The 23,985-nt window shown below is 41.5% G+C and overlaps 3 protein-coding genes across 3 annotated transcripts; all 3 read left to right on the forward strand.

The window, feature by feature from the left end:
• The first annotated feature begins 144 nt into the window (after nt 1–144).
• Nucleotides 145–2,209, forward strand: si:dkey-237j10.2. Its single transcript, XM_034223192.1, has 2 exons — nt 145–378; nt 1,036–2,209. The coding sequence occupies exons 1-2, from the start codon at nt 219–221 to the stop codon at nt 1,725–1,727; spliced, it is 852 nt and encodes a 283-aa protein (XP_034079083.1). The 5' UTR covers nt 145–218; the 3' UTR covers nt 1,728–2,209.
• Nucleotides 2,210–4,326: 2,117 nt separating this feature from the next.
• LOC117550697 (sodium/hydrogen exchanger 2-like) lies at nt 4,327–11,891 on the forward strand. Its single transcript, XM_034223191.1, is given in 14 exon segments — nt 4,327–4,579; nt 5,175–5,397; nt 6,415–6,655; nt 6,733–6,798; nt 6,800–6,984; nt 7,597–7,814; nt 7,915–8,111; nt 8,230–8,319; nt 9,272–9,342; nt 9,541–9,678; nt 10,164–10,260; nt 10,361–10,474; nt 10,872–10,935; nt 11,666–11,891. Coding segments are annotated over 14 exon segments (2,154 nt in total). The 3' UTR covers nt 11,863–11,891.
• Nucleotides 11,892–12,363: 472 nt separating this feature from the next.
• On the forward strand, nt 12,364–22,867 carry LOC117550740 (transmembrane protein 182-like). The gene is made up of 5 exons (XM_034223262.1): nt 12,364–12,664; nt 14,225–14,348; nt 14,612–14,710; nt 18,916–19,053; nt 21,319–22,867. Exons 1-5 carry the CDS (start codon nt 12,497–12,499, stop codon nt 21,537–21,539), a joined length of 750 nt encoding a protein of 249 aa, XP_034079153.1. The 5' UTR covers nt 12,364–12,496; the 3' UTR covers nt 21,540–22,867.
• The last annotated feature ends 1,118 nt before the right edge of the window (nt 22,868–23,985 follow it).

Below are 23,985 nucleotides of genomic sequence, written 5' to 3' on the forward strand. Positions count from 1 at the left end.
CAGAGAGTCCATAGTATGCTGTTCTCCTTTCTTTAACCTGTGATTTTCAGTTACAGATTAATAAAGGAAGTATGTGGGTGGAGGCACCAGTTCTCAGTTGCAGAAGTGAAACAAGCTAGTAGAACATTACATTTGCCATTTGTACTTAAGACTGACAACCATAAGGAGCAACGGCAGGTAGAAAGAGACAGAAAATAAGAGGACAGTCGCTCTGTGTCATGTTGGCAGAAGGTTTTCTCAGAGTGCTGCATTACAAGGAGGAGAAAAGGTCTGCCTCCAAGAAACAGAGATCACAGACTCCCTGTACAGATTCCTTCAGAAGCTGTATTCTCTCTGAGTCAATCTCCACAGACCTACAGGCAGAGTCAGCAGAAACAGGTAAACAGCCTCATTAAAAACATACAAACTGTCTAATGTACTGTTACATGTAACTGTTTATAATGTGAGTGGTGTACTGGTGTTAACTTCACACAATCTACTTTACTTGCTTCCCTTTTACAAAAATGCCCTTCATTTGTCAGATATATTCTTGTTAATGCTTTCATGCTAAATAGCAAATAAGTCACACCAAATCATGAAATGAAATCGTATGGAAGCCATAAACGGACATTTAATTATTTTCACATCTTATTTTTTCTTTCTTTCTAAGTAATGTGTTATTTCCCTGATTCAGGATCATTTTCTTAAAATAATTTCCAGCCATGCTAAAAAATATGTTTCATAGATTCATTGAGAGACCAAGGCGTATAGCTTACATTTTATATTTCGGATAATAAAGAAAATAACTAGTGTTCTAGAGAAAACCAATAAAACTTGTTATCACGGGAAATTGAGGAAATAAAATATTTGAACTTTTACCGTTACCTGTCATTTTGGGAAACAAAATGTACAGATGCAAACATGTATAACTTGTGAGCTAGAAACAAACGAATAAAAGGAACTTGAACAGGTAATCGGATGTAGTAAAGATTTGAAACATGGCCGCTTTTGGCTTCCATGGCATACCCAAATAACCATTTCACTTCCTTTGGTCAGCTCTAAACCAGGATGAACTAGATCCCAACCAATTCCAGGGCCTGAAAGTGTTGCCTCAAGGACCTGCAGGCCTATCAATCCCTGGGTGTCCCCCTGTCCTCCATCTGGACCATGACCTCACATTGGGCTTACAGGACTGTAGCCTCCTGGAGCAGTACCCAGACCTGCAGGTTGCCGACAGCGGTCGCATCTCCTACATGACGCGCACTATCCCCCAGCACAAGGAAGACTCCTGGCAATACCAAAGAGTAGGTGTTAGTTGGGCAGCCCAACAGGGGCCACAAGGCAACCACCATGCCTCCATACCAGACCAGGGGTATCTGGTCATGGGGGCCAACAGTGTGAACATCAGCATGGATCTGCCCGGGTCAGGGTTGGAGCCGATGTCTAACTCGGTGCTGAACGGGCTTCTGGAGAAACAGCTGGAGGAGGTGTACATGCAGCATCTGACTGACAACTTGGCTCGATGTCACTCCCACCTGGGGAACAGCCTCCTGCACGGCCTGGTTCCTCTGCCTGGGACCCAGCCTCAGGGCCCGGACTCACTGGAGGCCGGTCTGGAGCAGGGGTCAGGAGGGGACGGCGGCAAGAAGATTAGTTATCTGAGCACTCAGAACTTAAATCCCTGCTCGTCCAACTTCAGCTCCCCGGTGCTGAGGATTTCAGAAGCTGACAGTACTTACCTGCAATGAATCACTCCTGCAAAAGAATGAAATGTGACGCTCCACTGGGCTTTTTTGCTTGTCTTACCTCCAAGTTTGCATATACCCAAACGCAACTAAAACATGACAAATAAGTGCAGTTTAGTTAATCAATGCATGCTTTTATTTTGGTTTACCTTTGTTTACTTGCTTGATAAAATATGCCTCAAATGTGCCTGCTCTCATGTGCCATCTGCTGTCAGCTTTGAAGAACTGCAGCATCCTACTTTTCCATGATACACATTGGAATGTATTGACATATAAGAGGGCGTGTGACGTATTTAGTTTTTTAAGGCAAAGTCTAATCCAGTGATATATTTAGATTTACAATGCACATTGAATTTGCCTTGTAAATATTGATTTAGAGAAATAAAACTAGTTACCAGTTTGCAAATAATAAATTGTATCTAATTCTGCTGTTTTTATTATAAATGTGGTCTTTTATTCTGAATAAATAACATTTTCAAATTCAATATTGTGCCGCCATGTCTCACTTTTGTAAGTGATGTGCGTCTCAATAATATTTAGAAACAATTGACATGTATTAAATGCTTAAGTAAAATGGGTTGTCTAATTTGTATGATTACTTGTAAAAACAGATATCAACATAAGGATTTTGTTACAAAAAAAGTCAGAATGTAATTTACATTTTTACTTAGCTTTTAGTTTGTGTTATTGTTATATCAGGTGTATGAAGAATGAAAACAATATTATAACTTTTTGTCAGATTTTCCAAATAACACATGATCTGCAACATTATGCTGTGAAGAAATCAAAGGCAATAATACTTTATAACTCAGTATTATGTACGTTTTTTTTACATAAGCCCTTCCTGCAACCCATTATAGATTAACCTGGAGGTAAAATAACATATTCAGGCTGTGAAATGAATTCTAAAAAGTAAAGGGTGGTTTTTAAAGACAAATGGCCATTTCAGGTACAGCTGAAATAAATTATGAAACTTTGGCTAAAGCACAATTGAAATGATATTTAAAGTGTCTTCACGCCTTCAGAATATCTCAATGTAAACAGATATTACTTGAAAAACAAACTTTCATGACTTTAAAAACACTGAATAACAATGCTGTTGAGGTTTAAATAACCAAAGAAATGTTACTAAGCTATTTATAACCTACAAATACTGTAAATGGAAGTGATTTAGCCAATTAAATCCTGCAATGAGCACTAATGTGCTTTAGCGAGGACCCGTGCATCACAATTTGGCAGGCTCCACATTTCCACCATGCTTTTGGCTGAGTGTTGAGTCTTCAGTTGTCCTGCAGGCATCTCAAAGTGAGGTCCAGCATAAACTGACAAAGCAACAACCCAATGATTTATGGTTTGTTTGCCTGCTTAAGCTTGATTTGTAACCTGTTAAGCACACATCCTCACCGCTGGACATACTCTGTACCCACAGAGAAGGAGATGGTGATCCATCAGCATGCACTAATTCACTAATCTCTGCAAAAAGATATAAAATAGAGAGGGTTTTTATGTAAGTATCAGATTGGGGCAGACAGTCTAACAATCAGACTTTGTTACATATTGCCTATCTACTGATTTGGGAATCTATCTTTTAATTTTCAGATGTGCAACTGCAAATCGAAAAGTTACATTTAATCAACAAATATGTTATCCCTGGGAGATTTGAAACTCCTATAGGTGCTACATGAAAACTACAATCCTGTACTTTTCAAGCTGGACATAAAACACCCAAATGCAGTTGTCAATAATAGTTGTTATTATCCTTATCTGGCCCTCTTTGGACACCCCTGGTCTCCGCTATGAATTCTAGAGGCTGCTCAGCTTCAAACTCAAATGTTTAGAAGTCTGGTGTAGACCTTTTATCAACACATGTTATAAGATATTACAGTCTATACTTGAGTTGTAACTTTGCACTGTTCAGTCTCACAGTGAGCTTATGAAGACATAATATAGAACCATAACCTTGTCATAATATGCATAAGATTTACTCAGGTTGAAGGCCTTTACGGCAACAGGCCAATTTCACAGCAGACAGAGCAGAAACCTTCTTCAGAGTCATTATTCATGTTATTAATATCTACTCGGCTATGTCAAATTCTCAAAGTATCTAAAAGCAAAGTGAGGATTCCACTTTTTAATGGGCTCCCTTAAGGTCAATGAATTAGGTTCCTTAGGCCTAAGTGTAAGTTTGTAACCTTGTACCCAAACTGGTACTATAAAGAAGATGGTTTTACCTAAAATAACCGAAAAATACAACATGGGTGACGTTTGTAATGTATGGATGGTGGTAGTGTCCTTCTAAACCACAAAAAAAATGGTGTCCCCACATAGTCAAGAATGTGGGTTTCTGTGTGTGTGTGTGTGTTTCTGTGTGTGTGTGTGTGTGTGTGTTTCTGTGTGTGTGTTTAGCTCTGTGCTGATGGTTGGCTATCATTGCTAGCTCAGGGATTCCTGTGCACATTAGTGACTGCATGAGTTGGTGTTAGGTTGTTTTGTGTGTGTGTGTACATGTGAGTGTGTGTTGTGCTTGCCCTCCCTTTATCTCCATAACCCCTGCCTATTCTCTCCCGGTCTCTCTCTCCTGTTGTCCCAGCATGGCTGCAGGATGGCTGCCCTGTGGACTCTCTCTCCTCTGCTCTCTGCCTGTCTGTTTTGGCCCGCATGTTTGGCCCTGACTCCCGGAGCCGAGCCTCTGCACCCCCAAAACCTGCCCTCCTCGCTGGGCTTAAACAGCAGCGATGGCAGCCCGTCTGTGGATCTTCCCTTGGCTCTAAGGGTTTTCAGCGTAGACTATCACCATGTGCAGGCTCCCTTTGAGATCGTGCTGTGGATCATGCTGGCCTCGCTGGCCAAGCTGGGTAAGCTTCAATTGCTCTTCTGCTAATACAGTCTGTGAAAAGCCAAGAGAAGCTTTAAGGGTGGTGGGATGAAGTTAAACGAGGCAGTGCAAATATCACAACAACATTCACTACTTATGATTATCAAACTTTTTAAAAGTAAAGAAAGAAATAATGAAATGCAGCAATTTCAGTTTTTCTACATATAAGTTTCGATCAACTACCTTTTGAGTAATCCGAGAGGTTGGCCATTATCATAATCATTGTTTAAATGTCTTATTTTTACAATATAAAGGTACAAAGGAAATACTCATACTGTCATGTGTTTTTTAATTGAAATTAATGATTTTCTGACAATAACTCTGAAAAGTATCTCTATTCAAAAATGTCTTTCTACAATTAAATGTACTGTCTTCACATTTAGGAGATACTAGTATCCCATTATTATCTTGCTGTGTGCGCTAATTATATGATGTTTATTAGTTTTTGATGTAGCTGGATGTTCGTGCTTTCAGCCAGAGTAATGAAAGAACAATTATTGCAGCTCCAACATTCACAACATGGTTGAAACCAACTAGCATGATATCCTTTTACCTTCTCGGTCTCTAACCTCCAGGTTTCCACTGGTCAGGTCGGGTCCCAGCAGTGGTCCCAGAGAGCTGTCTCCTCATCATGGTGGGCCTTCTGGTTGGAGGAGTGATCTATGGCGTTCGCCACTCTGCCCCCCCAACCCTCAGCGCTGATGCTTTTTTCCTCTTTCTGCTCCCGCCAATTGTGTTAGACGCAGGATACTTCCTGCCAGGGAGGCTGTTCTTTGAGAATCTTGGCACCATCCTCTGGTTGGTACATGGTCAATGTTTTCAATTTGTTTATGTTTGTGAGTATGCTTGTTGGTCTTTGTTTAAAAGATTTAAAACACTTGTTAACATATTATGGATTAGAGAAATTTGAGGATTTTCAAAGATAATTGGGTAAATTGCCCCAAAATGTGTGTAGACGTTCAAATAACCCACTGGATTGTGCACTTCAGAAGAAGAAAGTTGAAGCTAGGGCCTACCTCACAACCAAGTTGAACGCATTCCAGTGCAAATGAGAAAAGTTTGTGACTCAAGTTCTAGCCACGTTAGCTACTGTTAGCTGTTGTTAGCAATACTTCTTGATAACAAGGCATTACGCAGTATTTTGCACCTATAAATACCATAGCAACATGTCCAATGATGGAAGTCGAATAGAGAAGAGGAGAGTAGAGTGTGTATGACTAATTTTACTTACATTGACATTTTACTGGATTTGACTTTAAGAAAATTGTGGTCGCTATTGACATTAGCTTGTCAAAAGATCTGTGGATTTGAGCAGGTAGTCTTCATGCTACTGATGATTCTCTCTGACCATTCAGTGGTCTGCAGTGTTTCAACACCAACCTTAAGTATTGCCTAAACTCTCTGGGAACCTCTAAAGAGGTGGTACTATTGCTTTTGGGTCTGCTACTATTGCTAATAGAAAACCAAAGAAAAGTTCAGTTCAGTTGAGTCGTGCCATACCATTCAATGGAAATGTAGTAATAGTGAGAATAGGAAATGGAAGAATGGAATGAATTACTCTTTAATTATCAAACAATGTACAGTGCCCAGGAGCAAAACTGACACATCTCACAGTACCATTCCACACCCGGTACTTGTTCGTGTTTCTGGGACTTGAACCAACAACCCTCCAGTTCTCAAGACCAGTCCCTACAAACTGAGCTACTTTAACCCAGAAGTTTCAGCTCAGGAGTGTTTTTGTTTGTCTCATCATTGTTTTGAGTTTGCCAAGCAGTATCGTTCCTGTTTCCTGTAAAGCTGCTGATGTGTCTCCAGGTATGCGGTTCTGGGAACCCTCTGGAACGTGTTGGGCATCGGCCTGTCTCTGTACGGTGTGTGTCTGCTGGCCCAGAGCTCTCTGGGCGACGTGTCTCTGCTCCACTGTCTGCTGTTCGGCTCTCTGATTTCTGCCGTCGACCCCGTGGCCGTGCTCTCTGTCTTCCACGAGATGCATGTTAACGAACAGCTTCACATCTTGGTGTTCGGAGAGTCGCTGCTCAACGACGCTGTTACTGTGGTGAGGGCAGGAGTGGTCACCAGGTGGTCTCAAAACATATCTTATTCTGTGCAGTAATACATGTCTCTTCCTACCAGGTGCTCTACAAGCTGTTTGAATCCTTCCTACGTCTGCCGGCAGTGTCTGGGGTGGATGTGTTTCTGGGGGGGGTGCAGGGTTTTATTGGTGGGCCTGGGTGGACTGTTCGTAGGCCTCTTCTTCGGCCTGCTGGCAGCCCTCACCTCACGGTTCACCTCCAGAGCCCAGGTCATCGCCCCGCTCTTTGTTTTCCTCTACTCATATTTGTCCTACCTGACCTCGGAGATGCTTCACCTCTCTGGAATCATGGCGTGAGTGCTGCCAAGTATTAACCTAAACTCAAAGACCTCCTTTTGTCACCAGTTAACATGTTATCAGCAACTAAAATGGCAAACTTCATCTTTCCGCAACTTGTGAAAGGGTTGTACTTTCAAACAGTTGGTTAACAATGTGAATTGAAACAAAACTACTGGGTAAGGTTTAAAAAATATCATGTTTTGGTTATAAGGGTTAGGTTGAGGGTTAAGGTTCTATTTGTTACGTTTCCCAAATAAAATACGTAAGTAAAGTGATCCACATTGGCTGAGTTAAGTACTTATGAAACATTAGTTTGCTTACCTACTCAAGATATGTTTCCATGTTGACTTTTGGTTATTCTACGCTACGGGATACAAACATCGATATTCTGGGTGAAAGACCAAAGTAATTTTGACCCATTCGCCTCACAATTTTGAGCCAGTTCCACAGTTTACCAGTGTATATAAACAACGCACTGAGCCCATTGGGAGGGTAGAGCAGGACCATACCCCCTAAAAGCTATGCCCCCAATAACAATTGATAATGGCCATATAATGAGATGATGACAATCAAAGTGTGTGCTTGGTCATTCTGATTATGTTTTACATTGTTTTCCCCTTCTGCAGCATTGTGACCTGCGCTGTGACCATGAAGCAGTATGTGGAGGCTAATGTGTCCGAGCGCAGCAACACCAGCATCCAGTACTTCCTGAAGATGTGGAGCAGTGTGAGTGAGACCCTCATCTTCATCTTCCTCGGCGTGTCCACAATACAGGATGTCCACATGTGGAGCTGGCCCTTCGTCTGCTCCACGCTGCTGCTCTGCCTCGTCTGGAGGGCCTCAGGTAGCTTTAAAAATCTTTGACTTTGTACGTGCTGTTTCTCGCCAAAGCTTGATAAACAGTTGTCCAAATAAAGAACAGACACATTTTGCTTCCTCTGAAGGTGTTCTCCTGCTGACCGCTGTGGTGAACAAGCTCCGGAGGAACACTGTGACATTTAGAGATCAGTTCATCATTGCTTATGGAGGCATGAGAGGGGCGATCTGCTTCTCCCTCGTCTTCCTGATCGATGACTTCCCAAAGAAGAGACTCTTCATTACAACTACCATCGTGGTCATCCTCTTCACTGTCTTTGTACAGGTGTGAGAACTATGTCACTTCAGAAAAAACATGATTATTTTTTTCTTTTTCTTTTCTTTTTGGTTACATGAAGTACTTTTTTGTATATTTGTTGAGTTTGGTTTTGTCTGCTTTATAGGGGATGACTATTAAACCTCTAGTGGAGTTACTGGATGTGAAGAGGAAGAAGAGAGGTCTAAATACAGTCAGTGAGGAGATCCACAGCAGGGTGAGGAATTACATCATGTATGGCAATATGGTGGGCCTTCAACATTGTCTGCAAGTGTAGACAGTATAAACTTTTAAAGGTTGCATCAAAATAATTAATTGGTATTTTTTCCTTCGGACGCAAATAAGTCTGCATAAAATCCAGATAATTACAAAATACAGTGTAGGTAATTGTAACAATTAGTTATAATTACATTTAAAAGTGTGCACCAATTAGCTTCAGACCTTCACTGTAATACTTTTCTTGCTTTGGGAATCATGCTGTCACACAATGTTGATATCAAAGCATATTAACTACCTAATTAAATAAAGGATGATTGTTTAGTGTCATCGTATAGTGAACATTTATCCATCTTGTAAGTAAAGGTGCAACAACAATGAACTACAGTTGATTCATTACATTGCATTTAGCTGACGCTTTTATCCAAAGCGACTTACAATAAGTACATTCGACCAGGAAGACACAACCTTGAAGAAAACAGAATCATATAAGTACATCAGGTTTCATAGAGCCAAACATTTCAAGTGCTACTCAACTGGCTTTAGGTAAGCCAGTCCTTTATTAGTATAAAAGTGCTTCGTTAATAGTTCTAACGCTCGAAGTGGAGTCGAAAGAGATGAGTTTTCAGTCTGCGCCGGAAGATGTGTAAGCTATCTGCCGTCCTGATGTCAATGGGGAGCTCATTCCACCATCTTGGAGCCAGGATAGCAAACCCACGTGTTTTTGCCGATGGGAACTTTTTTTTAGTAAAAAAAGAATGCGCCCCTTTATCTGTGAACACCAAAAATAATGATAAATACCCAGAGATAGTTATCTTTCGGAACCTTTGACAATACTTTCTTAATAGATATGCAGAATGCATGAATGAAAACCTACTTTAAAATAATCAATGAACAATTACATAATAGGCAAAATGTAAATGAATGAACTTTAAATGATTGTGTCCTTTCAGCTCATTGACCACCTTCTGGCAGGAATAGAGGATGTGGTTGGTTACTGGGGGCAGCACTACTGGAAAGACAAGTTCGTTTTTCTTGTTTTACATTGACTTTACAGTTTATGTGCGGCAGGTGTTTCTCCTAAAGTTATATTATTTAAGACCTGGTATGGTCAATAGGTGGCAGCAAATATCTTATGCAAAAATTCCTGACCATTTCCTACTGAAAGGACTACTAATAATGTCAAATGACGACTGACATGTACTTTATGTGTGTTTGTGAGGTTTGAGCAGTTCAATAAGAAGTACCTTCGTCGTTTCCTGATCCGTGACGATCACCAGGCCCGCTCCAGCATCCTCAGAGTTTACCAGGAGCTGGAGAGAAGGGAGCAGAGGGGAGACGAGGAGGCCCCCCCGCCAGTGTGAGAAAATGTTTTTACTTTATGTCAGAGTCTCTTGTATAAGGCTTAGGGATCCCTTAATCTTAAGGATTAAGAAGAAGAGTCAAGACCATGATTGGAATCTGTGTTTGTTCATATCTTTTAAAAAGTTTCAACAATTGCTTATTCCTTACAACATTATGTTAATGTGTTTCTTTATTATTTTTTATTTTTATTTAACCAGATAAAAAGCATTGAGATAAAATCTCATTTACAATGCTGACCTGGCCAAGAAGGCAGCAACGTTACACATTATTACACATAACACATACAGAGAACACAAGTCTCAACTCAACTAAGTAAACAAAAAGACGAAAAGCAGTTTGAAAGTGAACGTTAACATAATCTCCACCGTAGCTTTTTTCTTACTTAAACCCCCATTCATGGCACTGAACATTGATGAAATATCAGTTTTCTCAATACAGTTTTTGGCTAAATGGATCTTAATAATCACTGCTCACTTTTAGAGTGGACCCCCGCTCCCACAGCCGCCCCCTCTTGCCCGAGGAGATGGAGAGCATCCGGCGTATTCTCTCAAGAAACCTTCAACACTTCAATAACATGGTAAATTCACAGCTTTGGTTCGATGAAGAATTAACTGAACATGCACTATAGGTATGTGCTATTCATCTGCTGTTGGTGTGTGCTTGTGTGGTCCCTCCAGCAGAGACCGGCCTACAGCAGACACACTTTGCACCAGGACGCCACCATGGGCCGAGCGAGGAAGCCTCTCCACAGACACCAGAGTCTGGGAGAAAGATGCACGTATAACACTCAGGTACTGTATCCATGAAAACACAAATTGAATTGTTCTTAAAGCAAGTGAACATTTCAGCAAATCAAGTTACTGTCACCATTCAAAAGTCACGTAAGATTTAGTCAATTGAAAAACATAAATGATTGAATCCTTACTAATGTCCCAGAATAGTTTACAGAGATCCTTTAAAACCAACTACATATTGTTTGCTATTGTATTTCTTTATGAATCACTTGAGAAAGAAAGATTAAAGAAAGACAGTGACATGTATTCATTATTCATGTTGAGAAAACAATTTCACTCGAGGAAAATTAATACGCTCCATTAAGGCCCATTTATTTCAACAGACAGATTTAGTTAAAACCTCCAGGGTTTTTTATGGTGTACTTTCATTGCCTGTTTTGCTCTGTTGTGACAGGGGGAGGATGGAGAGTTTAACGGCTCACGCAGAGGGAGAGCAGGACTCAGCAGGTCCCACACAGGTACAGTTCGTTACATATAAATCTACATGTAAATCTTATGTTTTGTGTGTGTGTGTGTGTGTGTGTGTGTGTGAATCTAAGTTACCGCTGTGGGAACTATAAATGGGAAAACAAGTAAATGGCTGACAGAACGTTTTTTTTAATAAAGTGATGTATTATTATAACATATTATATATTAACATATTAGGGCTGCATAATATATTGTTTTTTTAAATCATCATTGCATTATTAATGTAAGCAATAAAAACATTAAAGACGACAATCATTTATTTTGTTTGTCTAAGAGAGGAGTACAATCAGCAATTTTAAATAAGCCATCCCTTATTTTGATTTCACTTCAATTTCTTCCAACATTTTATACAAATAATCTCCTTAAATATTTGTTTTAATTCAACAAACAAGTTGTTGTTTTGGCAGTATTGTCAAGCAGCAGAAAAATAGAACTGATTACAATTTCATTTGTGTTTCTTTATCCAAAGTAAAATCGCTATCGTTTTATTTATAACTTTATACATTATATTAATATATTCATTGCCTATTTTCCCAATATGTTTAAGCCCTAATCAATAAACAGTTTTGCTGACCCAGGCCTTTGTCTTCTTTAATGCTGTCAGTATTCATTAACGAAACACAGGCTTAAAATATAGAAAACTTGTCTCACTCCGCCTCCTGACCTTTGACCTTGACATCTATAGCATTCTGACTTACACTGCAGCTCTCTCTCTTGCAGTGTGCTCCATGAGCCCGAGGCCTGTCCTGCAGGACGCATCAGTCCCAGCAGCTTCAGCTCAAACCAGAGGACGAGTGGATCCGGACTCTGAAGCTTTCAGAGAGGAGCAGATCTCTCCAGAACAACATGAAGCACCTGCGGAGAGAGCCGCGAGGAAACAACTCAGCTTTGTTTTGGAGAGCGAGAAGCAGCCATGAAGGCAGAATGTGACAAAGAAGACATTTAAAATGGATCAAAATGGCTCCATAAAGTGATGATTACCTCATATGTATTTATCCATAGAGTTGTGGGATTTAAAGGTTGATAAAAGGTTTAGCATTTTCATGGATACCTTCACATTAAAACTTTTAAAACGCAGCGAATAATTCTTGGTTTTTTCATTTTAAGCTAAAACAAATCTCACCTCATGAACACCTTTGCCAGAGGTTTGTGGGTCATTTGCATCTTTAGTCTAATTCGTTTTCAAAGTTGCGCTTAAAGGTTAACAACTACCTTAGAAATACCTTGGCTCATACTGGCTGTCTACATTATAAGCACATGCACAAACCAATCCTGCCTCTTCTTGTTTCCTTGTGAAGCACACCCACTGGTAATTTGACGAGGACAGGCTTACTGCTTCCTAAAATAACTCCTGTCCCCCTGTCTGACCTCCTCAGTTACTGGTGCTGCTTTTCCCCACAGCTCCCAGCACGCCAGGGAGTGGCAGACTGTTTGTGTTTGAGATTTAAGGGTCTGGGCAGAGGGCTGCAGAGTGGACACCAGAGAGGAGCTGAGGAGAATCAGACTGAAAGCTGAGGTTAAAGAGCAGTGAAGGACTTTTGTACTGGAGTTATGAGGGTGGGACCTGCAACCTTGGCTGGGGGGATATTTGGGGTAGTGGGGACATTGTGTTTCTTCATTGCCTTCACTACGGAGTACTGGCTGGTGGCCAGTGACAACTGTGGACCGTATACATGGCCGACACAAACAAGACTGACAACAGATGCCAATTGGACTGAGGTAGGACGGAAACATGTGTGCACATATTGGATATTCACTAACTCAATTAGATATTCATGAATGGAAACCTCACTGCTCGCTGTCAGAATTAGTCAGTGAGCTCCAACTGAACAAATGCACATAATAATAGTCACAACATCACATGCAAGAACCACAAAAAGACCAATGTGGAATCTGATCAGACCATGGTGTGCACGCTATATCACAAAGGGATATTTAAAGAGGTACCAAAATAATTTGGAAATGCCCTTTTGTCAAGTTAGAGGACTTAAAGGCACAGGGTATGGATTTCCCTTTCAAAAAATATGTAGAAACTCATAGAAAGATAGGTTTATACTTTATTCATCCCAAACTGGAGAATTGTTCAAGGACTCTGCATTCAACCCATCCTTGTATTAGGAGCAGTGGGCAGCTACTGTATTATGTACAGCGCCCGGAAGGCAGTGTAGGGGCGGTGCCTTGCTCATTGGCACTACGGCAGGACTTGGTCGTTCCAGAACTTGACCCTGCAACCTTCTGACTTCAATGCCAAAACCTGATTAAAAGATGAGTCTGTTTTAAGCATCTCTTATGAGCCCTTACAAGTTAGTGGTGATGTCTGTATGTGTAGCTCTTTACCTAGATTTTCAATATGTTTTCCTTTTGTTGTGTGTCTGGTGTCAACCGCTACAAAAATGCAGCCACCAGGTGTCACATGGTAGAAGAAAGTTACAAAAAAGGCAGAAAAAAGGTTGCAAGAACGGAACTATAGCTAACGCAAAATGCCAAACGAACATTCTGTAGCTCATCTTGGGATGGCTTTTATCCGTTGGCGAGCATAGTTACTTTTGGTTTGGCAAGTGTAGGGCAGTGTCTTCGGAGCTTGTCAATGTCTCGATAACATCCCTTTGTTTTCAAGTCTTTTAAAATATGGCTTTATAGGACACACTTCGATCATAATGATACAAGATTTTATTTTCACAGCAGTCTTACGAAGTTGTACATTAGATGAATTTAGCATGTTAGCATTCCAGCTAAAACATGATGAGATTGTAATTCGTTTGATGACATCATCTGAGTTATTTTCTCCAACAATGACACAGCTGTTTTCACATGCAGTCTAGTACTGAAATATCTGAGTGTAAACTCAGCAGAGAGCCCCTGTAATTTCCCAGTCTGTTCAGCCATGCAACATTCTGAGAAAGTTCACAAAATGCAAAGTAAGAGATATATTTATAAAAAGCTAATCCCTTGTTGAACTCCTCCCTAACTCTGCAGCACAACTAAGTCTTTCATTTTCAATAAAAGAGGAGGATTTAAGTTGCTGTGCGTTATTCAGCACCATCAATCATTCTTTTGACAAGCAAATGGAGAGTATCACTCATGCGTGTTTCATGAGTTCCCCTCAAAAACCTCACAGACGACGGGAGGCCATAATCAGAACCATGTTTGATGCCGTGCCCCTGCTGAAGTGCTGAGTCACTAACAGAGAAGTGTTGACAAATCTGACACACATTAAATCTTCAGACATTTCAGTAACTATCTCTGTGTTTGTGTGCTGATATCTCTTCTTTCTTTTAGATCGAGATAGTGGAGGCAGTCACTGTTTCTCCTCCACCTCTCACTCTGCACCACGAGGGCTTCTTCTGGCGGTGTGTGTTTCAGGTGGAGCCCTCGGCGAGCGCACACCTGGCCATTCTCTTCAGTATGTATGCCTTCTAACAAGGCGACACACATTTTTGGTTAGGGCTCGTTCAATGTGTTTGCACTGTGCTAAGCAGTGTGGTCTGCTTGACATGCAACAAGTGCAGGAAAGAAAAATGTGTATAATTTTGATATTGGACAGAAAATATACAGGAGAACAAGAAGAATGTGTTGGCATCTATTTAAGTGTGTGGAGTATTTTAGCTCTTGTGTGTTTAAACACTCTATAGTAGTTCTTCAAGACTTTTCTTTTTACTTTTTCAGCCAACCAGCCAGAATCCAAGGTGTGTATCCATGGTTACCTATTTCCCCTGCCTGTTGCAGTTGGACAGGTGCCTCATCCAAGTTATGATGCGACAGCAGGTAACACACTCACACAAACAGACCCGGCGCCAGAACAAATCTAAAGGGAGGGCATATGATTTTCATGGGAGGGCACACAAAACCGTCACGTGCTGCGGGCCTGCGGCACAATATATATCAAACAGCAAGGCCAACAGCATTGCGCAAAGACGCACACTTATCGCAAACATCAGAGTTGGGTGTAACGCATTACAAAGTAACGCGTTACTGTAATAATATTACTCTTGTCGGTAACGGAGTAGTGTGGCGCGTTACTTTTATAATTTAGTAATCACACTACAGTTACTAACATTGCCCCGACACGCGTTACTTCGTTACTTTTATAAAATAATCACACTCACTGACAGACAAGAGGGGTTTCCGCCGCAGGTTTATTTACATGTAGGCCTATGTAATCTGCGCGACTTGCGAGACCACATCTCCACGTGCAGTGCTGCATAAACATGGCTGAGTCTTTTCATCTGTAAACTCCCTCAACGGGGCCGCTCGCTCTCTTTTGTTGATCGCCCTCTCACGGGTGAACAGTTCAATGTCCCGCTTCATTGTAGGAATTCTGCCATGTCTCTACCACTTTAGTTTGACCATCTCTGTTACTAAGTTATGGAATACTAAATAAATAAGTAATTAGATACCTTACCGTTATGCGCTCATAAAGAATGATAAGAATAATGCGTCTTGAACTGGTTTCATTAATTAGTGTCTTGACGTTTCACAGACTGTTAGCTTGTTGTGTGGCTGGTAGCCTATTTTAGAGCATATACAAAGAAAGACTTGTGTTAGGTCTTCCTTAATGCAATAGTAATTGGGGGTGCAAGTGGAGTCTCGCAGAGGCAAAACTGTGGCGCGCTTACACTGTAGGTGCACCGCAGTTATGGAGGTTATTCCCTATCTTTATTCAAGAGCGTGGTATTTAAATTTGAGAGCATACTTTTGTATTTATTTCCCTCAAACCCTGTCCTCACACTCAAATAGTGCCTGCTTGCACTTAGATGTGCTCTGCTTGTGCTCAAACTGTACGCTTGCACTCAGATATATTGCTGCTTACATATTTGTTCTGCTCTCAGATTTATTCTGTGCACGCTCGAAACTTTTGTGCAACAATCCTGTCAAAATCCCTCAACCAATAGGAGGCCAGGTCCTTGCGGGTGCGTTCGCTTTACTTATTACAGCGTCCCGTAAGGGCGGTTACTCTTTGGTTTATAAACTCCCGCCCTCCACGGCTTTATAACATAGCATGTACTTCACTTCGCTGTACAACTTTTTTTTGTGGGGGGGGGGGGGGGGGGGGGGTAAACACACTTAGTATATGTTTATAAAACGGACAAGTCAAATCAAGCAATCTGATGTTTCTTAGCCGTGATATAATGAGCGTATATCCCGAGTATAATTGTAGTTACTTTTCACAAATCAGTATCCCTCCGCGTCTGAGAACCGTTACAACTGTTACATTACGTCCGTTATGAAACTAACTAACTAGGCTAACTAACAAAGCTTAAGATGGAAACATTTAAGGTTAACTTCGACCTCCGGGTGGCCTTACTATGGAGGAGTGGATTGAGAAGTGCCTATCTCCAGAAAAAAAAGCACCTAAACGACGTCTAATATGTTCTCTAGCTGTTATTGTTGTTGCATAGCAACCACCTCGCACTATGTTCTGTGCAGAAGGCAACGGAGGGACTATTTTATTTTGAACATCATTATTTAATAATTAAAACTATTTAAATTGGAGTGTGTATTTTTCTTTCACATTGTCAGCCACACGTGGTAACCGTTTTATAAATGCAATAGCTCACTTCAGGCCGTGATATACGAATATCTATACAATATGGGGTTGTCGACACTCCGCTTCGCGTCGGGCCGAACCAAGCCGTAGCACAACAGTGCTGGAGCAGAACAACAGTCTGTAGGAAGAAGTGGGCCGGTCGGAAAATTCACTAGCAATCCCCCCTCCCCCCGTTGACAATTTACTAGCAATAACGAGGGCCGGTCGAGATTCCCGGGCTGATTTTTAGTCCCAGTCCGCCACTGAACGTAGCTATTATGTAAGGTGCTGGTATATATATACTAACTGTGCTTCCCCCCCCCCCCCAAAAAAAAGTTGTAAATCAAACAAGTGAAGTACATGCTATGTTATAAAGCCGTGGAGGGCGGGAGTTTATAAACCAAAGAGTAACCGCCCTTACGGGACGCTGTAATAAGTAAAGCGAACGCACCCGCAAGGACACCTGGCCTCCTATTGGTTGAGGGATTTTGACAGGATTGTTGCACAAAAGTTTCGAGCGCGCACAGAATAAATCTGAGAGCAGAACAAATATGTAAGCAGCAATATATCTGAGTGCAAGCGTACAGTTTGAGCACAAGCAGAGCACATCTAAGTGCAAGCAGGCACTATTTGAGTGTGAGGACAGGGTTTGAGGGGAATAAATACAAAAGTATGCTCTCAAATTTAAATACCACGCTCTTGAATAAAGATAGGGAATAACCCCCATACGCAGTCTGCGTGATCTGCCTGTAGGGAGGGGCGGGCCGGCCCTGCGAGTAAAGTAACGAGTAAAGTAACGAGTAAAGTAACGAGTTACTTTATGTAGAGAGTAACGAAGTAGTGTAATATATTACTTTTTTAAAAAGTAATATGTAATATATTACTTTTTTTTAGTAACGACCCCATCTCTGGCAAACATACACAAATAAAGGGCAACCACTTTGAAACATTGTGTGCGTGGCAGCACATACACTGGTAAATCACGAGCAAGACACACTGGTTAAGGTTGGCAGCTTCCTCATCGCTGCACTCGGAGAGAAATAGTAGAGACGGAGACGTTGAACTGTTTAGCCCGCCTTGGGCATGGTTTATGTTCCTATGCACTGCACTCGGACATGCTGTGGAGTGAATCGAGTCACCTCTGAGAGGGAGTTGGTTGACTGCTAAAAAAGCTATAATATCAACGACAGCTGACACGTAATAACGGTTCCGTGCCAGCTGATCTGCACCAAAGTACTAATTTCCTTATTTGATTCCTCGCGTATCTCTCTCTCTCTCCACACACTCTCACATGAAATGTGTTCTTTTGATGCGGCATGCCTTAGCAGTCCTTTATTAGTCTGTAATGCGTGTTTCCAGTCGCAAAAACCTTTGACAGTAAAAGCCGCATCAGATGAAGACGTGTTTACTTTAAAGTGTCTACAGGGGAAACAAAAGGCTGCGTCTGCTTTTAACAAATCTTCAAGCCATGGTCTGTTGTTGTACCATGCAGCGGCAAAAGTGCGCTTCTTTCCTGAAAACAATCTCCCTGGATAACGATCCAGCTTCACCTGCTTGGGTTTATTAACCCCAAAATCATCGCTAACTCAGCCCCGGGGTTTGCCGAGGTCAAGCTTGTGACATTAAGGCGTGCTCGCCAGCAGCACCATCGGCTGCAGTTCTTTCATCGCTATTTCGTTTTAATAAATCATTAGAGCTTTTAAGCCAATTTTTGATGTCCATTTTGTAATTCAAACAGAAATGGGAGTCTACAGAATGCACAATAAACAAATCCAGAATAGGCGGCAGAGTGTGACGCTGTGATTGGTCTATATGGGGACGAATCACAAATCACAACAGACACATGCATTTATTTGACGTAGCATGGCGCCTGCGATTTTTTATGACATCACATACATCGTAGCATAAAAGTTCACAGTTTATTTATAATTTAAAAAAATATATATATATTTTTTAATTGTTATAAATAATTTAAAAAACGTGTTTGGGGGAGGGCAGGAATGTCAAATGGGAGGGCCTGGCCCTCCCTGGCCCTCCCACGGCGCCGGGCATGCATACATATGCTTTCAACATAACTTGAAGGTGGGAATGTTTCCAGTTTAAATGTCCTACTTCGGACCTCAAAGTGTTTCAAGTGCGTGGCACCAAACATAAACAGAAAACCTGGTTGACCATGAAAGACTAATGTTTTGTTTGCAACACAACTCATCTGAACTATCAGCAGTATGTCCTCTATATTTAATTTGGATACTGTAATGCAGGGAAGCTATGGATATGTCTAAGGCAATTATTGTGTAAGGGAGATTGTGACAAATATGGAACTATACCAGCTCAAGTCTTAATGCTATGCTAGCCCATCTCCTGAATGCAAAGAATCATAACTATGCCATATAGATAGATAAATTACTTATTTTTGATGGTGACCTGGTTTTATTTCTTGCAGTGTTTCGGGGTTTCTGGACCGTGCTTATAATCTTTGGCCTGGTCGCTGCTCTAACTGGAGGCTTCCTGTTGGTCTGCGGCATCCCCTTCTTCAGCCACAAACTCTACAAAGTGGGCGGTGCCTTCCTCATCGCTGCTGGTAAAACATCGTCTTTGTACATCAATCATCACAACACTTTATTAATCCCAGAGGGAAATTAGGTTTTGTTGCATTTTAATCTTTAAAATATAATAAATAAACGTTGTTGATGGAAACGTTGTTTATGTAAACATTGCACGAGCAGTCCAGAATCCATTGATGGAAATGTTGTCCTCTGATACATGTTTTCATAAAGCACAGTTCAGATATTCTCCCTTACTGCTAGCTAATGCCGTTAGCTCGTCCATTCCATTAGCCAGTGATCTTTTACGTGGCCCATGATGAAAGGCGGGAAACAACTTATATCTCCTTATGTCCATAAATCTGGACCCAGCTCTCCTCCTTCTTTGCCTGAATCTGAATCCTTCAGATTTCACTGGGGGTAGCCGTTGTATCGACTGCTATGCTAGCCCTGCTATCAGCTGTCCCTGGTGTAAACAAGGCGTTTATGGGAAACAAAACCTTCCCTACAAGAAAGTTTAAAGATGGCACAGCTTAATAAGTTACTATGGAAGTTAGTAATAGAAAAATTACAATTTAGATCAAATAATACAACTAAACGTTTGAACCTCCAACACATTCTCACGGCATTTCGTGTTATAGTCACAAAACTAATCTATTGATTCGTGTTCACCAACACGATTTCCCCATTTATTTCGTGTCACACATAACGATTTTAAAAGCAATGTAAATAATAACAAATTAGAAGGAAAAAAAAGATTTAAAAAAAATACAGATTTCAGTATTCTGACACAGAACTATTTTAGAAGCAATGTATTTCTATTGGTAGTATCTTTCGTGCCTGCACCAAATAATAACAAATTAGAAGGAAAGATTTCAGTATTCTGAGGCTCTGAGCTCCATTTATTTTCCTTGCGGACGGCAAAAAAACTCAGACATTATACAATTTAAAATAATAGGGTTAGGCTTAGGGTAAGATATTGAGAACATTTTTTATTAACCACACAGCTTCCGGTCTCCGAAACATACCACCAATATAAATATACGGCTTTTATAATCGTTCTGTGTGACACGAAAAAAATGCGAAAATCGTGTTGGTGAACACGAATCAATAGATTAAATTAATTTCATGACTATAACACGAAATGCTGTGAGACTGGGTTGAAACCTCACAGGAGCAACTGCAACAGGCTGCTTTCACATTTAGCAGATGCGCCTACATGTGGGGAGATATAACCATGGTATCTATCTGCAGTGTGAAATATGCTGCTAGGGGAATAGGTGAATGCACAGACACTTACACATGCCTCAGTCATCCTGCTGTCAGCTGTTGATTTCGTTCACATGACAAACACCAACACACAGAGCAGCAGATGTCTACTGTCGCCAAGGGTGTAACTTTGGTTTGAGAAGTGGGGGGGACAGAAAACAGGTGGTCCTCCGCAATGAAACATTTTCTCGATTTAATTCCATTTCCTGCCTTTCTACAAATATATTAGGGACTATGGTGTTAAAAAATCCAAGAAAAATGTGTAGTGTATTAATGAGTGTGCAAAATGATCTAGTATCCTATCCTTGTGAACCTGTTTTATTTGTGGGTGGACTTAACATCCTCTAGGGGGGTCCAGGGGCATGCACCCCCGGGAAGATTTATTTATTTAAATTGAAGTTAAATCACTCAGAGAGTCCTTTACCTCACCTAAACTGGCGGTATCTCAGCCTCTCAGTCCGACTGGAGTGGACCCTCCCTCTCCTTATTGTTGAAACAGCTTCTAATCTCCTTTAGCTCCGAGCTAGCACCAGATGCTAACAACAACCCCTGTAACTCTCTCTCTCTCTCTCTCTCTCTCGAGCGAGAGAGAGAGAGAGAGAGAGAGAGAGAGCGAGAGAGAAGAGAGAGCGAGAGAGAGAGATAGAGCTAGCTCGCTCTCTCCTCTCTCTCTCTCTCTCTCTCTCTCCTCTCTCTCTCTCTCTCTCTCTCTCTCTCTCTCTCTCTCTCTCTCTCTCTCTCTCTCTCTCTCTCTCTCTCTCTCGTACACACAGACGCTCCTCCGTGACATTGGCCGCTTGCGTAAGAAATTAATAATAAACACATTGGAAAAGTGGGGTGGACACAGACGGGATTTTGAAAAGTGGGAGGGACATGTCCCCCCTGTCCCCAGTAGAAATTACGCCCATGACTGTCGCTATAACAATAGCGGGTTTATACACTGCTACCGTGGTAACATTAGAGATGAGTAGGAGCTGCATTCCTCTGGTGTTACTCACAAGAGTGATATCTGTGTCTCTCTAAAACTTCTCCAGCCCTCTTGTTCCTGTTCCTGCTGCTGCTCTACGTGCTGTGGATGGAGGTGATGGACGTGAAGCGCTACGTCCTGCAGGAGAGGGGGGAGACGTGTCCCAATGCTCAGGTGTCTGTGCTCTACGGCCTGTCGTTCATGATGGCTGCCGCCGGCATTCCTCTGGTGCTCGTCTCTGGGATGGTCTTCATGCTGGTGGGCCGTGCGTTGAGAGGCAGCAAGTGAGCCTGCCATCTGGCCTGCAGCGGAAGAAAGGACTGACCTTTTTTTCTGGTGCACTGGGACACAGCAGCACACTCATGGGATGTTAAACTGGCTGGAGAGACGTGATCAATATTGCAGTAGCACCCTTTGGATGTCAAAACAGTCAGATACACTACTTTTCTGTTTTCTATAACTTACTTTGCTTTATTTATTTGAGAAAAATATTAATTTCTAAGAACATCAATGTCACAACAAGTTAGTGTTAGAGGGTTATTCAGATTAGCTGAAAAATGTAAAGCAACTGTTCTCAACTTTAAATCTTGCCTCATCCTATAACAGTAATGCAAAGTTGTTACAATATGATTAACCAATCGTCAATTGGGTCCATACAGGCTAAACTAAGAAAAGTCAGCTACTTACTAACAGCAGAGCAAGAATACCACAAACTCAACCAAACTGCTATCAGGGTTAGGGTTAAGCTGCATTCACTTGACAAGCTGTAAAATGGCTCTGCGCTGATGCTGCTGTTGTGTTTTTATGGTGCTCTGACCCCATTTACCACTGACCTTTCGCCACGCAGCCAAACCGATAACAGCTGAATAAAGCGCCACAAGCGAGCAGGGTTAGTAACCGTAGAAACAAAAGTTAACTAGCTGTCATCAACCCCAACCTCAACTTCATGTGAGCAAAAAACAAATCGCGTTTCACGTGACTGCAGCTTTAGGGTTAGGTGTCACTTGATAGTTGGAGGTTTCACTTGTTTAATGCTTTTCAACTCACTTTCTTTGCCGCCAAACATTTTAGCTTGAATGGGTGCTTTGGGTGGTGTTAAAGGTCGCTCACCAAGAGCTTTAGCTATTTTTGTATTTTTATTTCACTGATAAGCCCTCTGGCAGCTCAACTTGTTTTTTCTCTAATATTGAACTCAGTGAAGACTACACTCTTCTGTAACTCACTATTATTTCTCATGGAACAAGTGTTATAACAAGACAGGACGGGCCATTGGTAGTCAGTTAGCAGTAGATATCTCTTCAACACAATACATTGACTTATTGGACATAACGTCAAAACTGTTACTTCTTCACATTCTGTTGATTCTTTTTTACTGTTTGTAAGTGAAATTCTGGATATTTGTTGGACATTGTACCTTTAAGAAGCAATATAATAATGTAACAACATTGTGTTGTATACATATATTTCTTCCACTGCTGTCATTGTACAGATGGATGTTTTTTTCATTATTGCTGCAAATGATGAGTCCAAACAGCTGAAGGTGAGAAATGTATGGCTGAACCAGCTGTGTCTCCTGTCTTGATTTTGGAACATGATCAAAGTAGGCTAGCTGGAGTGGGGTGAGATGGGAGGGAGGGATGGCTGGATGGACTGGGGACAGAAATGGTGGCTTTAGAGGGTGGGGGTATTGCAGGAGAGGGATGTATATGGGGGATAGAGGGAGAATTGATGCTTGTAGGGGGGCACAAGGGGGCTTTTGAGAAATGAACAGCTGTTTGTGGGTTTGGTCAGTGTACAGCAGGCCGGCCACCTGCCTCCTTCACACCAGTCACATTTCACTCCCCCATCGTAATCCTCTTGCGTTCTCTTGTCTGTCTCGTTTCATTTATCTGTCTCAACCTACACTAACTTTTCATTCAGAATTTAAGAAACCCATTTATTGACACACATCCATTGCAAACAGAGACAGAATGACCCACACCCTTAAATGGTAACCGCAGACTTGTGATTGTATCAGCAATATTACCTTTTTTTTAAAATACCTTTTCATTGGTCTGAATTGGCAGAAGCAGGCGGGTGGACTCTATCTATCACACATATCAGCTTTCATCTGCGCTACTGGGAGCAAGAGTGAGGGGGCATGTTTGCTTCAAAGACCTCGCTGATCAAACACATAAACTCACACACACGCGCACACACACACACACATACCATGTATACATTACTTCAGGGGACATTACATTGACTTACATGCATTTCCTGGAGACTTATCCTAACCTTAACCATAACCAACACATGCCTAACCCTTACCCTTACCCTAACCCTAACCAAGTCTTCACCCTAAAATTAATGATTCCCCTTATGGGGACCTCCATTTTGTCCCCATAAGGGAAGCCAGTCCCCACACGTGACTGTGTAAACAGATGTAGGTCCCCACAAGGATAGTAATGCTAGGCCACACACACACGCGCGCTGTGATCAAACTGTCCACAACACCAAGTGTAATTATGAATATATAGCCTACTGCTGACACTAGATGTGACTTATGTAAGACATTGTACATCCGAGTGTCATTCTGTAATATAGCCACCAAATGCTAAAGGTCAACTGGGTCTTCTGTGTCACCTCTGATGTCAGCGTGTTCATTTTGGTACATTGTGGTTCTAGACATTTTTGTTATCTGTGTTTAACTTGTGTTTTTACATCTGTTATGATCATTTCCACACAATACATG

The sequence above is a fragment of the Gymnodraco acuticeps genome, unplaced genomic scaffold (genome assembly GCF_902827175.1).
Source record: "Gymnodraco acuticeps unplaced genomic scaffold, fGymAcu1.1, whole genome shotgun sequence".
Classification (NCBI taxonomy): domain Eukaryota; kingdom Metazoa; phylum Chordata; class Actinopteri; order Perciformes; family Bathydraconidae; genus Gymnodraco; species Gymnodraco acuticeps.

Coding starts and splice junctions, on each gene's coding strand:
- LOC117550740 (XM_034223262.1), top strand. CDS start 12,497: ATGAGGGTGGGACCTGCAACCTTGGCTGGGGGGATATTTGGGGTAGTG. Junction 12,665..14,224: donor CAGATGCCAATTGGACTGAG/GTAGGACGGAAA, acceptor TCTTTCTTTTAG/ATCGAGATAGTGGAGGCAGT. Junction 19,054..21,318: donor TGCCTTCCTCATCGCTGCTG/GTAAAACATCGT, acceptor AAACTTCTCCAG/CCCTCTTGTTCCTGTTCCTG.
- si:dkey-237j10.2 (XM_034223192.1), top strand. CDS start 219: ATGTTGGCAGAAGGTTTTCTCAGAGTGCTGCATTACAAGGAGGAGAAA. Junction 379..1,035: donor GGCAGAGTCAGCAGAAACAG/GTAAACAGCCTC, acceptor TCCTTTGGTCAG/CTCTAAACCAGGATGAACTA.